This window comes from Dendrobates tinctorius, unplaced genomic scaffold (genome assembly GCF_039654945.1).
Source record: "Dendrobates tinctorius isolate UK_male_01 unplaced genomic scaffold, ASM3965494v1 ptg000087l, whole genome shotgun sequence".
NCBI lineage: Eukaryota > Metazoa > Chordata > Amphibia > Anura > Dendrobatidae > Dendrobates > Dendrobates tinctorius.
Window position 1 is genome coordinate 1,481,824 of NW_027361755.1, and position 16,828 is coordinate 1,498,651.

At 42.4% G+C, this 16,828-nt stretch overlaps 1 protein-coding gene and 1 long non-coding RNA gene across 5 annotated transcripts in view; one reads left to right on the top strand and one right to left on the bottom strand.

Annotated features, from left to right (window-relative positions):
* Window positions 1-11,345, top strand: part of SNX9 (sorting nexin 9) — a 555,224-nt gene extending 543,879 nt beyond the window's left edge. For all 4 annotated transcript variants that reach the window (XM_073585703.1, XM_073585704.1, XM_073585702.1 and 1 more), the window contains 3 exons: window positions 9,319-9,433; window positions 9,677-9,768; window positions 10,597-11,345. In XM_073585703.1, the coding sequence (XP_073441804.1) occupies window positions 9,319-9,433; window positions 9,677-9,768; window positions 10,597-10,644 (255 nt within the window). In that variant the 3' untranslated portion in view covers window positions 10,645-11,345. The remainder of the gene's footprint in view (window positions 1-9,318; window positions 9,434-9,676; window positions 9,769-10,596) is intronic.
* Window positions 1-16,828, bottom strand: part of LOC141098145 (uncharacterized) — a 93,481-nt gene that overhangs the window by 3,697 nt on the left and 72,956 nt on the right. The gene's annotated exons all lie outside the window — the stretch shown is intronic.

The following is a 16,828-nucleotide window of genomic DNA, read 5'->3' on the forward strand; positions in this document are numbered from 1 at the left end:
GGGCTCAGCCAATAGTTAGTGATGATGTTGTTGGGGGAGATAACCTCCCATACATCCATGTTAGATTTTGGACTGCTGATCTTTTTGTTCTCTTAGCGATAATGTCATGGGTGTGTCAGGTGTGACAGTCATCCTGTATCCGGCTCTGCAAGCACCTTCTTGATTTTTTTCAAATTTTTTATGGAGTGATATCCTCCCTGAAGGACCTAACAGTTACCTCCACCTTTTGCTGCTAATTAACACACCCTTGCTGAAGGTTTAAATACCTTCAGTCTCTTCAGCTAGGTGCTGGTGTTATCTCAATTTCCTTCTGTCTGGTTGGAAATACTAGCTGTTGGCTAGTGTCTTCCTGGAGGATTGCTGGCATGATAGCTCGGTGGTCTTCTCAAGCTAAGTGTATCCCCTTGTTTGTCCACCCTCTCTATGTTTAGTTGTAGTGGTGGCTGACAAGCCACACCCCATCTCCTCCCTATCCAGGGCCTATCGCTAGAGTCAGAGGCAGGGATTAGGTTCCTGCTTGGCGATAGGTGTGGAACCTATTTAGTGATCCCTCAGTGACCTGCCCCCTATTTTACATACTGTATATCTTATTGTTTGAAAGAAAAAAATAATACATTCATCATGCAGGCGGCGCCTGCACTGTAGCATGATCGAATCTATAATATCCACATACCGTATTTTTCGGATTATAAGACACTTTTCACCCAAATTATTTGCGCACTGCTGCGGGTATCCCGCGGTGCCACTGCTGCGCTGTGTCCCCGGTGCAGCTGTGGCTCTGACGACATTTTGTGAAATGCCAGAGCCCCTGGCAGTTCTTCCATGTTTTCCTGTGCGGTGGACCCCGGGAAAATGGCTGCCGTGAGGCCGTGCATGCGCAGATGGAGATTTCGGCACCGAGATATTGGGAGATGAGATCTCAGCGCTTATGGGGTGCGTCTTATAATCCGGAGCGTCTTATAATCTGAAAAATTAGTGATATAAATTTCATGAGGAAAAAAAAAAATTCTTCCTGAAAATGGCAACTGCCGCGCCTGTGCAGTAGCATAATTCGGAACACGATAGATGCTACAGCGCAAGTGCCACCACCATTTTGTTAGAGGAAAAAAAATTTTTCCACCAAGATGCGATGGCCACACCTGCGCTGCAGTATCTATTGGTGATCCGATAAATGCTACTGCGCAGCTGGAACCATGTGGCCCCCACCCAGAGGATGCAGATACAGATGAATGCAATGGTGAAACAAGGAGCAGTCAGCTGTGAGATTCCTTTTACTGCATGTGAGGGCCATCATTCTGTGTGAGGGTATGATACGGTGAGTAGGGGGACATTTTTGTTGACATCATACTTTATGAAGGCCATGAAAGAGTTATCAAAGTGGGTGACTACAATAATGGCCTTCAGTAAGGGCAAAATTATGTAAATGTAGCAATACATGTCCTCTCACTGTTTTTAAAGGTTAGGAGGTATACCCTTCTATGAACCCCACCTGTTCTGAGGAATATGTCTTTTTTTTTTTTTTTTTTTTGTGTGTGTGTGTGTGGAGACCAAATAGGACTTTTGCTATGGAGCCCATTGATTTTTATGTATGCCCCTGGTTACATTAGGTACCTTTTTAAGATGTGCCATACACCATCTTTTGTCATGAGACAATCATAGTCCTTAGAAAAACATATTCAATTCAATTTACATGTCATTGCAATACAATATAGTTTTGCAGATACAAAGGAGTCAAGGGTCACATGATTTTAAAAGGGATCTCCAAGATTGTAGTAAAATGTCTCCTCAGTTCAAACAGCAAAGTTTAACAGCGGCATAACGGGTTAATAGTCGCGGGTGGATCGCTGTTCAAAACAGCTGATATGTGCCAGAAAAGATGTGGGCTCACCGCCGGTGCCCACATCAAAGGGGGAAACACAACATGTGCAGTACATGTACGGCGCATGTTGTGAAGGGGTTAAATAGGTATAACTTGTGTTAGTTTAGACAGAAATACTTCATAGTATTTAGTCCGGCTTATCTATTTAAATGACTTAACTACAAAGAGTCCAGAAACAAAGTGTACCACATCCTAAAAATCAGTGTAAGGTTCAGTTTACGTGGACTGATCAGTGACACAATATGACCACCGATTGGTAAATTAAATTGACCCTTTCTGACATATGACGTACTATCCTGTCCAGGTGACCCGGGCCCGTATGACTGTGGACGGGATAGTACGTCATACCGATCAGCCGCGCTGATGGGGGGAGCGCGGCTGATCGCGGCACTATGTGCCTGGAGCGGTCAGGGACCGCTCCCTCCACTTTGACCCCCGGCACATCACGCAGGGAGTAGGATCCCTGCATGCTTCCCTGCGACCCTCAGAACAACGCAATGTGATCGCGTTGTTACGACAGCCTCCTCCCTTCAGGCCCCCGGATCCAAGATGGCCTGCAGGGAGGTGACTTGTCAGTGTCTGCTGAGAGCAGGCTCTGGCAAGCCTCCTGCACTGCCTGTCAGATCGCTGATCTGACACAGTGTATATAGTGATGTCCCACCCTGGGACAAAGTAAAAAAGTTTAAAAAAAAAAAAATTAAATGTGTAAAAATATTTTTAACCTTCCTTATATTGGACTTACTATTCTGTCCATGTGACCTGGGACTTAAGTCCCATGGATGAAATAGTACGTCATACACGATCAGCGGCGCTCCTTGCGGCCGGGTGTCAGCTGATTATCACAGCTGACACCCGGCACTAAACTGTGTTCCAAATTATTATGCAAAAAGAGTTTAGGAGTGATAAGGTTAGAATTTTTTTGTTTGTCATTTAAACTCATTGATGGTGATGTGTGTCAGGGCTCTTTATATCACTGAAAGCAATTGCAGATACCTGTGCAAATTAGTTTGGCAGGTGTGTCCAAATAAAGGCAAGAATACTTAAGAAGGCTGTTCCACATTATTAAGCTAATTATGCAAATTGTCTCTTCAGAGAGGAAGAGGACTAGAACTCTAGTGCCACCTATTGGAGGTAGCAATCCTAAAAGTCAATGTTGACCCTTTAACGAGCCTAGTTACATGACTTAAGATAAAAGCCAAGCCAGAATCTCCATTTGCAGACACTGTGTTTCGGGGTACTGCCCCTAAGCAGCCTACATTTTTTGCCAAAATGGGAAAGAAAAAGGATGTGTCGGCTGCTGAGAAGCAACAAATTGTGGAGTATTTAGGTCAAGGCATGACTACAATCTACATTGCCAAGACACTTCATCGTGATCATCACACAATCAAGAAGTATGTAGCTGATTCCCAGCACACACGTGTGCGTGCTGATAAGGAAAAATTGAGGACTCTTTCCAACAGGCAATTGCGTCAGGTTAAAAGAGCAGCTGCAAAAATGCCTTGTCATAGCAGCAGACAAGTTTTTGAAGTTGCTGGTGCCTCCAACGTCCCCCGAACAACAAGATGCAGGGTCCTTCAGAGGTTTGCAGCTGTGTGTAAGCCATCCTGTCGACCACCTCTATCCACTGCACACAAGCAGAAACTGCTCCAGTTTGCAAAATGATACATGAAGACTGACTTCCAAACTTTTGTTCACCGATGAGTGCCGTGCAACGCTCGATGGTCCAGATGGATGGAGTGGAGGATGGCTGGTTGATGGACACCCCATGAAAACAGCTAAGGCGCCAACAAGGAGTAGGTGGAGTAATGTTTTGGGCTGGAATCATGGGGAGAGAGATTGTCGGCCCCTTTAGGATCCCTGAAGGGGTAAAGATGAACTCCATAATCTATGTGGAGTTTCTAAAACAGCACTTCCTGCCATGGTTCAAGAGGAAGAACCGTGCTTTCCGCAGCAAGATCATTTTCATGCATGATAATGCACCGTCTCATGCTGCAAATAACACATCTGCATCTCTGGCTGCTATGGGCATAAAAGAGGACAAACTTATGGTGTGGCCACCATCTTCCCCTGACCTCAACCCCATTGAGAACCTCTGGAGCATCATCAAAAGGAGTGTCTATGATGGCGGGAGGCAGTTCACATCTAAGCAACAGCTCTGGGAGGGTATTCTGTCCACATGCCAAACAATTGAAGCACAAACTATCCAAAAACTGACAAATTCAATGGACGAGAGAGTTCAGACGCTTCTTTCGAACAAAGGGTCCTATGTGCAAATGTAACATCACCTAGAATAAAGTTTTGACTTGAAAACTGTTTGATTTCATTTTGTAATAAGCTGATAATGCTTATAATTTCACAATTGACCATTTTTTTGTTCAAAATAAAAATAGAAAGGTTGAAAACTGCTGTGCATAATAATTTGGAACATTCATTTTGAGTGTTATTTTTAAAAATATACTGTTTTCATAGGCATTTTGTTCAAAAACATTGCAATTATACTAAAATATTAGATGACTGGAAAATAACAATGACTGCAATTCATATAGGTAATTTGGAGAAAATATGAGGAAATATTTTTTGCATAATAATTTGCAACACAGTGTACTGTATGTGCCAGGGGCGGTCATGGACCATTCCCGGCACATTAACCCCTGGCACACTGCGATCAAAAATGATCACAGTGTACCGGGGGCATGGGGAAGAATCGCGCAGGGAGGGGGCTCTTTGTGTGGTTCCCTAAGACCCTTGGAGCAGCACGATGTGCTTGCGCTTCTCCGAGGGTCTCCTCCCTGCAGGCCCCCGGATCCAATATGGCCGTGGGGTCCTGCAGGGAAGCGGCTTTCTCACTGCCTGCTGTAAGCAGGCGTTCAGAAAGCCTCTGCAGTGCACTGTGTCAGATCAGCGATCTGACAGGCACTGAAGTGTCAGATCAGCGATCTGACACTTTGTATTAATGTCCAACATTGGGACATTGTAATAAAGTAAAAAAAAAAATCATATGAAAAAATAATTTATAAAAAAAATTCCTAAATAAATAAAAAAATTCCCAAATTATTTTTTTGTAAATAAAAAAAGCCAAACAATAAAAATACACATATTTAGTATCGCCGCGTCCGTAACGACCTGCCCTATAAAGCTGTCCCACTAGTTAATGCCTTTAGTGAACCCCGTAAAAAAAGGCAAAAAGCAATGCTTTATCATCATACCGCCGAACAAAAAGTGGAATAACACGCGATCAAAAAGAGTGATATAAATAAATGTGGTACAGCTAAAAACGTCATCTTGTCCCGCAAAAAACAAGCCACCATACAGCATCAGCAAAAAAATAAAAAAGTTATGGCGATGCAAAAATAATAATTTTTTCTATAAAAGTTTTTACTGTATAAAAGCGCCAAAACATTAAAAAAATGATATAAATGAGGTATCACTGTAATCGTACTGACCCAAAGAATAAAACTGCTTTATTAATTGTACCCCCCCCAAAGATATTCATGAAATGTTGGTTTTTGTTCATGCTGCCTCCCAAAAGTTGTAATAAAAAGCAGTCAAAAAATGTCATGTGCCCGAAAATGGTACCAATTGAAACATCAACTCGTCCCGCAAAAAATAAGACCTCACATAACCCTGAGGGCCAAAGTATGGAAAAATTGTAGTTCTCAAAATGTGGTGATGCAAAAACTATTTTTTGCAATAAAAAGCATCTTTTAGCGTGTGACCGCTGCCAAACATAAAAACCCGCTATAAATAGCAGGGCTGTGGAGTCGGAGTCGGAGTTAGTTTTGGTTGGAGTCGGAGTCGGTAGAAATGTACCGACTCCGACTCCAGCTTTAAAAAAATGTATTAATATTTCATAATTGAACTTTCATATGAATTTTATAAATGTTACTCAAATATATATGTTCTATCAAACTATGAACAACAGTGATAAGCAGTTCTGCTGGAGATAGAGACATTTCTTACTTCTTGTGTGTCACTGTTCTCCACTGCCCTTATCTAATCTTATACTTGGTTAACCTCATGCTGCCCCAACCCCCCTACTTACAATGTATGAAACTGAAAGTGAAAATGTGTTGCAAATTCTTAGTAGTAAAGCTCCTCCTCTAGACTAGATCATACTAGGTGTGTGTCTTCCAAGCATCTCACAGCTGCCTGCTACTCAGAAGAGGAAGACTGTAAGACCTATTATCCTTTCAACAAACTTTGCATCACTTAACTGTGAGTACATGAGGAATAATAACAGTATTACTGACCACTATATCAGTTGTACGACCTGGCAATAATTTTGTACAATTGTTTTTAGGAAAAACAATTGTCATTTGGATTGTGAATGCAGAATTAAAAACCTGAGAATGTCAAAGAAGCATCACATTAAATCAGCTGTATTTGAACATTTCACCATCACTCAAGATAGAAAACATTATGTCTGTCAGTGTATGACAAATGATCCAGACAAAAACAAATGCTGTGAAGCCAAGATGAGTGCATATTCAGGCAAAGATAAAAATGCTCCTACCAGAGCTTCTAATCTAAAGAGACATTTACAGTGCTTTCATCCAGAAGTACTGAAAGCAGTGGATGAGAAAGACTGCATCCAAACCAATGAACCAGTGCCCAGCTCTTCCAGCCAAACAAAGGAGCAGAGAACTTTGCAGCCATCAGTTGCAAGATATTTTGTCAGTGACAAAGTTACTGTGACAATGACAGTAGATACATTTAAAAAAACTGATCATAGCTTGTTGTAAAGGATAGAGAGTAATAGAGAGTATCAGAAAATTAGTAATCGAAGAAGCTTTTAAACAAAAGGAAGAACTTAAAAAACTCTCAAGGGACGCTTTCTGTTTCTTAAAATGGATGCCTGCACACGTCACAGAGTGAACTATTTTGCCATCAATGTCCGATTTGTTTGTGACAAAAATAAAATAGTTACCAAGACATTGGCAGTAAAAGACACCAAAGCTCATCACACCAGTGAGTTTTTCCAGGTCTTGGTGGAAAAGGTTCTGCAAGACTATGAACTTAAAAAAGAGCAAGTTCTTTCTGTCGTAACTGACAATGCTTCAAATATGATAAGTACTATTAAGCTAATGAATGAGAGTAATGATGGTGACCAGCAGCTAGAAGAACATTCTGGGTCCACAGACACAGAAATGTTTGAAATAGAGGAACACAGTATTGTAACTGAGGAGCAAACTGAAGTTGCTTCAGATGAACAGCAACATGATAGTTTAGATGATCTTGTTGAAACTGTGTCAATATGTTCTTTCATTCATCACATGCGCTGTGTTGTGCATACGCTACAGCTGGCTATAAGAGACAGTCTGCAAGAAGGACATGCTGCTGCACTGATTGGCAAGGTGAGAAAATTGGCTACTGTTGCCAGAACCCCTAAAGTTGACTCAATTTTGAAGAGACGTGCTGGAAAAGGAGCAATTATTGATCAAGCCACACGATGGGGCTGTACTTACTTAATGATTCAGCGCTTGGTTGAACTGAAAACCTTTCTTGTAGACATGGCTAACCCTCAACTGACGCTAAATGAAAGTCAGTGGAATCAGGTGACTGAGCTGGAAAAATTGCTAGAGCACCCATTTACAGTGACTAAAAAATTACAAGCAGAGGACTTAACTCCAGGTATTTTCTTAAAGGAGTGGAAGAACCTGATGTTTCGCCTGTCCCAAAGAGGAGGGTTAATTGCAAGTGGCATTGCTACATCAATGAAACGGAGAGAGGAGCTACTATTACAAAATAACATTCTTTTGGCAGCTGTTTATGTAGACCCAATGCATCAGATTCTTCTAGATGATCAACAGCTAAGTAAAGGAAAAGAAGCTCTGTTTGAAATAGCAGTAAGGATGAAAGGGTTGCAGAACAGTCAGGAGGAACAAGAAGAATTTGGTCGTCCTGCCACATCTTCACCCTCATCATCAACTGATGAAGAATTTAATTTCGAAAAATATTTGGATCACAAGGACCGTGCAAAGCGTTCCCGCATAGAAGAAGAGTCATCCCCATCAAGGAACACAGCCAGTACATTTCAGCAGAATTTTTCATGTGCACTAAAAGAAATTGAGAAATTTGACCATTCATCAAAAATAACAGTGCAACAAGTGATTCCTCTGTATCCTGACATTGTCAGAGATGTTGCCCGAGTGGTTACTGCTTTGCCACCAACACAAGTTAGTGTAGAGAGGTTGTTCTCTGCTCTCAAAATAATTAGATCAGATTTGAGGGCATCCATGAAGGAGGATCTGACAGAGGCAATACTTTTTCTGAGGACAAATTTATAGATTTCTTCTTATTAACTGCATAAAAGTGTTTATTGCATATTTACTCACAGTTTAGAAAAGTTTATAAAAGTTATTTGCTATATTCTAATTGTATTCTAATAAATGTAGTTTTTGCTCTAAGTGGTCTGATTACTTATATGATGGTGAGAAACTGAATAAGCACGATGTTTAATATTTTACAACAGTAAATTTGTTGTTATGAATTGGCCATTTATGAAGGAGTGGGAGTCGGAGCCGGAGTCGGAGCCTGATAAAATCCAGGAGTCGGAGTCGCAACTGTAGCTTACCGACTCCACAGCCCTGATAAATAGTAAATCATCCCCCCTTTATCACCCCCCTTAGTTAGGGAAAAATAATAAAAAAATTTAAAAAATGTATTTATTTCCATTTTCCCGTTAGGGCTAGTGTTAGGGTTGGGGCTAAAATTAGGGTTGGGATTAAGGTTAGGGGTGTGTTAGGGTTAGGTTTGTGGTTAGGGTTATGGTTAGGGTTGGGATTAGCGTTTGGGGTGTGTTGGGGTTAGGGATGGATTTAGAATTGGGGGGATTCCACTGTTTAGGCACATTAGGGGCTCTCCAAATGCGACATGGCGTCTGATCTCAATTCCAGCCAATTCTGCGTTGAAAAAGTCAAACGGTGCTCCTTCCCTTCCGAGCTCTGCCATCCGCCAAAACAGTGGTTTATCCCCACATATGGAGTATCGGCATACCCGGGACAAATTGCACAATAACTCTTGGGGTCCAGTTTCTTCTGTTACCCTTGGGAAAATGAAAAATTGGGGGCAAAAATATCATTTTTGTGGAAAAAAATATTTTTTATTTTCATGGCTCTACGTTATAAACTTCTGTGAAGCACTTGGGGGTTCAAAGTTCTCACCACACATCTAGATAAGTTCCTTGGGGGGTCTAGTTTCCAAAATGGGGTCACTTGTGGGGGTTTCCACTGTTTAGGCACATCAGGGGCGATGATTATTTTTTGTTTTTCTTGGTCATCAGGTGATTGCCTGCCTGTTTACACAGCAAAATAATCGTGAAACTATATTTCAACCATGCTCATTCATGATTATCTTTCAATATTTATGCAGCTAAATTTATTCAGGTTATTGCAGATGCGTGTCTGCTCTTTAAAACATTTTTCTTGCTTTAACTACAGGCAGCCATTGAAAAAGTAAAGGAAAGTGATAAATTGGTGGCTACTAGTAAAATTACCCAGCAGGACAAAGTAAACATGGTGAAGAGAGTGAGCACAATGTCATTTGCACTTCAAGGTAATTGTGTGTGTGTGTGTGTGTGTGTGTGTGTTTACATATGTGTGTGTGTGTGTATGTATATATATATATATATATATATATATATATATATATATATATATATATATATATATATATATATATATATATTTGCGCTCATATATATATATATATATGAGCGCAAAATTACCTGCTGTGTAATCTTTCATTGACTCTTATTCAATTTACTTTTCTACTTCCTGTGTTTTGTTTTGCCTACAGCGGAAATGAATCATTTTCACTCCAATCGAATTTATGATTATAACAGCGTCGTTCGTCTGTACTTGGAACAGCAGATAGAGTTTTACGAAACAGTAAGATTTGCATTTTATCATCCTTGTAAATTACCATCTGCTAATGTACTGTGAGTTGCATGGCCAAGGAGAGTGCCAGTTTTAAAGGGTACATTTCAGTAAATTTTGGTGGTACTTGATTATTCTGTCCTCACACTTATGATGTGCCCTCCATGTTCAGTTTACAGTATTGGCTTGCCCTACACGGTGTCACTCATCAATGAGGGATGCAGAAGAGTGCAAAACTTGCAGATTTAACTGTGCCCTGCAGCGCTTAGACACGTCAAGGGTGTACAAAGCACCTTAATTTTCAAATTTAAGTACACTTCGTTTTCTGCAGAACGGAGCAATGTAATTTGAAAACTATAGGTACAACTTTAAAGGGGCTCTATCCACTAGAAGCCTAGGGCCTGGAATCATCAAGACTGGCGACTTTCTTGTTGATCTTGATGAATGGACATGATGGAGTCAGATGCTCCTGATTCATGAAGAGGTAGGTGTACATCTGTTCCTGAATCGGGAACATCTGATGAGTGGTTTGCGCCTATGTACACCATGTTAGAAAACCCACTGCAGCACCCAGCTCTGTACATTTTGTCGTAGCAGGTGAAATTGGTGTGCAAATGCTGAAAGTTGCAGAATATTTGCACAGCCAGAGTTTGGCCAAAATGTAGCCATTTTTCCAAGCAATTTTCACCAGAATTCTGGCAAAATGGCTTTGATAAATCGGGGCATATGTGCTTAATTTACAGTACTTCCTATTAGGAGTTGGCTATTACATCATGTGAGAAGAGACATAAATGCCACACAAATACAATGTTAAGCATGCATGTGTTTATTTGTTTTCAGATTGCTGAGAAGCTAAAACAAGCGCTTGCCCACTTTCCTGTCATGTAGATTTTCCATATTTGAAGGATATTTGCAAGTGCCTATCTGAGTATAATTGTGAACATTGCAAAATAGCCCTTGGATGTTTCCCACAAAAGGATGAACTAGCAGCTTACATTGCAAGTACAGAAGATTTGTGTACATGAGATGGTCAAGTTGAAGCCAGTTATATTCTTGAGAGCTTTTCCTAGTGCACTTAAGTATAGCAGTTTATGAAATAATGTCTGTTAAGTTCATATCTGAACATTGTAAATAACATCACACCTTTCTGCTTCTCAGCTTTTTCACTGCTAAAGGACAGAGAATCCTTATGAGGATGACACCAGAAAGAGCCTCAGTTCACTTTTTGCTGGTGACTACCACAGCTGCCTATTTGATTGGACCTTATTCTTAATTTTTTTTCTGAAATTGAAGAAAGTGTAATGTTATATTCGCTAACGAGCAACTGAAAAATTTTTAAGTGCTCAGGAAAAAATGATTTTTACTTGTGCTACATTTATTGTGCAATCTACATGTAATACACACCATTGTCTTTGCCCAGCCTTGTTACAACTAATTTTAAATCAAACTTGGTTGTGCAACTCAGGTTAAATAAAAATTGAAGAAATAAAAAGTTTCTTTTTTTATTAATAAACAAGGGAAACTTCTATTTCACCTATGAATGGCAAATTCTTTTCTACTATAATTAAATAAATGCTTACACCTCCGTGTATGAGCATCATTTAATTTTGTTTTTATATTTAAAACGGATACTGGTTTTACGTTTCCATCAGCCAAGCTGGACATCTTATTGTACTGTATTTCTGGTTTTACCCAACATGAGATGTTTGTGTGGCACCTTGGAAATGACACACCTCTTTATAGGCCATCAGTTGAACCAGCTGATATTATTTTTCACTAAATGACAGGATTACTTTCTAATTACTGATTTCAGCTAGTGACTTAAAATGACTTTTTGCAACTCTTTTTTTCATGTGTTCAATACTTTTCCCTGTCATTTCTCATTATTACACATACCATAACGTAATTCATGGACATCTGTGGTTTGATTTCTTTGAATATGTGGAAATAATGGATTCTTACCAACATCTGGTGAGATTTTTAAGTCAATAGCACCTTTAGAAAGCTACTTAGAAAATTGGTGACATGTTCAATACTTACCGTATATACTCGTGTATAAGCCAAGGGATGGGGAGCGGCGGAGCTGTGGGTCACAGAGCCAGGAGCCGGTGGATGTGGCTAAAGCCTGTGCTGCTGCGGTAATAGCTCACAGTGCCAGCCGCAGCCGTCGGCTTCCAGTACACATACTGGATAGGGACTGGGGGAGCCATGCATACAGGATAGGGACTGGAGAGCCATGCATACCAGGATAGGGACTGGAGAGCCATGCATACCAGGATAGGGACTGGAGAGCCATGCATACCAGGATAGGGCCTGGAGAGCCATGCATACAGGATAGGGGCCGCTGGAGCCATGCATACAGGATAGGGCTTGGAGAGCCATGCATACAGGATAGGGACTGGGGGAGTCACACATATAGGATAGGGATTGGAGAGCCATGCATACAGGATAGCGACTGGAGAGCCATGCATACGGGATAGGGACCGGGAGAGCCATGCATACGGGATAGGGACCGGGAGAGCCATGCATATGGGATGGGGACCGGGGGGAGCCTTGCATACAGGATAGGGACTGGAGAGCCATACATACAATGACCAGGACTGGGGACAGGGGAGCCATGCATACGGGATAGGGACTGGAGAGCCATGCATACGGGATAGGGACTGGAGAGCCATGCATACGGGATAGGGACTGGAGAGCCATGCATACGGGATAGGGACTGGAGAGCCATGCATACGGGATAGGGACTGGAGAGCCATGCATACGGGATAGGGACTGGAGAGCCATGCATACGGGATAGGGACTGGAGAGCCATGCATACGGGATAGGGACCGGGAGAGCCATGCATACGGGATAGGGACCGGGAGAGCCATGCATACGGGATAGGGACTGGAGAGCCATGCATACCAGGAGAGCGACTGGGGAGCCATACATACAATGACAGGGACAGGGGAGCCATGCATACAATGACAGGGACTGGAGAGCCATGCATACCAGGAGAGCGACTGGGGAGCCATACATCCAATGACAGAGTCTGGGGATGGGGGAGCCATGCAGACAATGACAGGGACAAGGGAGCCATGCATACAATGACAGGGACAGGGGAGCCATGCATACAATGACAGGGACTGGGAAGCTATGCATATAATGACAGGGACAGGGGATACATGCATTCAGGATAGGGACTGGACAGCAGAGGCGTATCTAGGGGGGGCAGCCGGGGCAGTTGCCCTGGGGGCAGCCGGCAGAGGGGCGCAGTCAGGCCGCCTAATGCAGCGGTCCGCAGTGTCCTCCCTGGCGGCTGCGTTCTGCCGCCCCCCAGGCCTGAGAATCGGCGGTTCTCTGTGTCAGCTGTCAAGTTGACAGCCGGCGCAGAGAGGCTGCGCGTGCCGGCTCCCAGGGAGCAACTGTACTGGCGTCTATACAGACCCCAGTACAATAGAAGCTCTGACCCTGGGTCAGAGTGACGTCGGCAGCGTGACCTGTCATGTGATCGCACTGCTGAAGTCACTCCCTGGCGCCCAGAGCAAACGCTGGTGGTAAATGTGCTCCAATGTGGAGCTGAAGAACCACCGAAGATGGGGGTTAATATGTGGGGGGGGGTTAATGAGTGGGGATAGGGGTTAGTGTGGGGGGGTTAATGAGTGGGGATGGGGGTTATTGTGTGGGGGGTTAATGAGTGGGGGTGGGGTTAATGAGTGGGGATGGGGGTTAATGTGTGTGGGGGTTAATGAGTGGGGATGAGGGGTTATTTAATGTGTGGGGGGATTTGGAGTGGGGATGAGGGGTTATTTAATGTGTGGGGGGATTTGGAGTGGGGATGGGGGGTTATTTAATGTGTGTGAGGGATTGGGATGGGGGATTTAATGTGTGTGGGGAGATTTGAGGACACAGAGTATGTATGAGGAAACAGTATGAGGGATGGGTGCAGACAGTATGGGGAGCGAACAGGTAAATGTATGTGGACACAGTATGGGGAGTGACGGTGATGGGATGTGTGCAGACACAGTATGGGGAGTCAGGGAGATGTTAGCGGAGACAGTATATTGCAGATATTTTTATTTGGGAGCATTATAATGACACTTCTATCTTTAAGGGCATCGTGTGGAGATTTGCTGCAGAAGACCGGAGAAGATGGACGTCTGCAGAGACGGCTGTGGATGAGAAAACTCATCATGGGGTCTGGACAAGAAGAAGAAAAGGAGAACGACTCCAGAGACAACGACATCTATAAGGTACCTGGGTGTAAATATTATTTGTGATACTGACTTATTCTCTTGTTTTTCTTTGTTAGGAGCATTAAAGGGGTTGTCCAGGTCTGTTCTGGGTCTGCAGACATTCTAGGTGACTGCAGACTTCTGAATTCTCACAGTGCTAACTGAACGCTGTTAGGATTCTCTTGTGCCGGTAATTTACATACATGCGGTCACATGCTGACTAGATATGTGTGACCTCACTCAATGAAAATGAACGGAGCGAGGCCGGGTGCGTCTAGTCAGAATGTGACCAGAAGTATACAAATCACATACTTGTGCTGACATGACTGTACATCGGCAAGGGAGAATCCTAAAAGTGTGCAGTGTATTCGTTGTGAAAATTCAGAAGCTGCAATGTCAGGACTCAGCTCTGCAGGTTCCAGTAGTCATCACATGGACACCTCACTCATATGCGACTTTCATACTTATGGTCCTGTGACAACGAGCTTCTCTTCCTGCTTCTCTCAGTTTTTTACTGAACATTGAGAGGATCAGGGAGAGCAGCTCGTGGGTACATGGTCAAGTGTGCAAATCGCATATGTACTTGTTGGGGGGGGGGGGGGGGCGCCGAACCAAATTCTTGCCCTGGGTGCCAGAAAGCCTAGATACGCCTCTGCTGGACAGCCATGCATCCCAGGAGAGGGACTGGAGAGCCATGCATCCATACATACAATGACAGGGACTGGGGACATGGGAGCCATGCATACAATGACAAGGACAGGGGAGCCATGCACACCACATAGGGATGAGGGGACGATGCATACCTGACTTATACTCGAGTCAATAAGCTGACCCAGTTTTTCATGGGAAAAGTAGGTGCCTCGGCTTATACTTGGGTCAGCTTATACTCGAGTATATATGGTATATCACCATTGTGTATGTGTAGATAAAGAGATTTGAATCAAACAAATAAGTCAAAAATATTAGACTTTTTTTACTGAAGAAAATTGTTTTTTATCCCAAGTCTGTGATTTGCAAAATTATGTGAACCTTTGCTTTCATTACCTAATGTGACCGCCTTGTGCCACAATAACTGCATCTAAACGTTTTTGTGGAATAGTTCTGCAAATTAGCTTGGAGGATATTTAGCGTATTCTTTCCTACAAAGCAGCTTAAACTCTGTTATGTTGGTCAATTTTCTTCTATTAACTGCTCTCGTCGGTTCCTTTCACAAAACTTCTGTAGGATTAAGGTCAGGACTTTTTCTTGGCCATTTAAAAATTGTATTTTCCTTTAAAGGACAGCTTGTGTGCTATATGACCTACATTCTCTTTAGATTCAGCTCATGGACAGGTGTCTTGACATTTTACTTTAGAACTTACTTATAAAATTTGGAATTCATTGTTCTATCAATAATTGCAAACTATCGTAGCCCAGATGCAACAAAACAGGCCCAAACAATGATACTACAATGCTTCACAGATGGTACAAAGTTTTTATGTTGTGCTGCATTTTTCTTCCTCTCTCCAAACATAGTTTCTCAACTAAAAAAGCTCTAGTCTAAGGTCTAATTTGTCTATAAAGCATTGTTCCAACAGCTTTCTGGCTTGTCCAGATGATATTTTACTAAAAGGATCCAAACAGAAATGTTTTACTAGCGTCAATAGTTTCCATAGAAGACTAGAAGCTGCGATCTTCTGGTCACTTGTGCTACACACACAATACAGCTTCACCCTACCCTGTGTAGCAGGAATGCACATCTGCTATCAGCGCGGGCCACTGGGCGGCACTCATAGTTCTCCAGCAATGACAACCACAGGGGTCTCCTGCAGACCCCGGGTTGTCATGCTAATTCATCATCGACCAGCAGTCATGTGACACGGGCACCAATGGGCGGGGTTTGTGATGCGTTTCCTGAGCGATCATGTTAAATGGCACTAATATGAAAGATAACCTCGGCACACTCATACAAGGATTCAAAGAAATGAATTCATGTGACTGGTTATAATTTTTATTTTGAATTTCAACGGACCAAAAAAGACTAAAGTACAGATAAAAAATCCAACATTTCGGCTCACTAGCCTTTGTCAAGGATTTATCTGTAATAACAAACAAATCTCATCTCAATAAACAAAGATACCTTCACAGAAGAAAAACAAAAAAGGTCCATATAATACACTGTTGCCATGGCAACAGAGTGTATTATATGGACCTTTTTTGTTTTTCTTCTGTGAAGGTATCTTTGTTTATTGAGATTCGATTTGTTTGTTATTACAGATAAATATTTTATATCATGATATAAAACATTACATATATAATGCAAATCAAAAACCATCACAGATAGTACATTGTTGTTGTTAGGTAATAAATTCACATGAGAGGCAAAGAATATCCGCTCACAATTACACAATAAGGCAAAAGAAGTGATCAAAAAAGTGCACTTAATACCTGTAAATAAATTGAAGACAAACGGGTCCCAAATTATGCAAACAGGATTCACATGTTCAATAGTGACCTATAGGACTCACCTTCTGATCAAAAAGAAAAAATATATAACATGAGAAACCAATAAGGACATGGTCCAGTATCCAAGAAAAAACATACCGATAGTGTGAGTTCATATCCAGGCCATCAGGAGCTGCTGCAGTAACGTGGTGCGCTTGTGTACACCATGTGAGCCGTCAGTCCCTTACATAGATGCAGAAAAGACACTTCCGGGTAGGGGTCAGCGTTCACCGCTGTGTACTGCGCATGCGCCGTCCAGAGATGGCAGAGATAGCCGAAAAAGAACGAAAGAAAAAGAGGGCGGCATTCACCACTATGTACTGCGCATGAGCCGTCCACAGACGGCGGAGACAGCCAAAAGAAAACGAAGT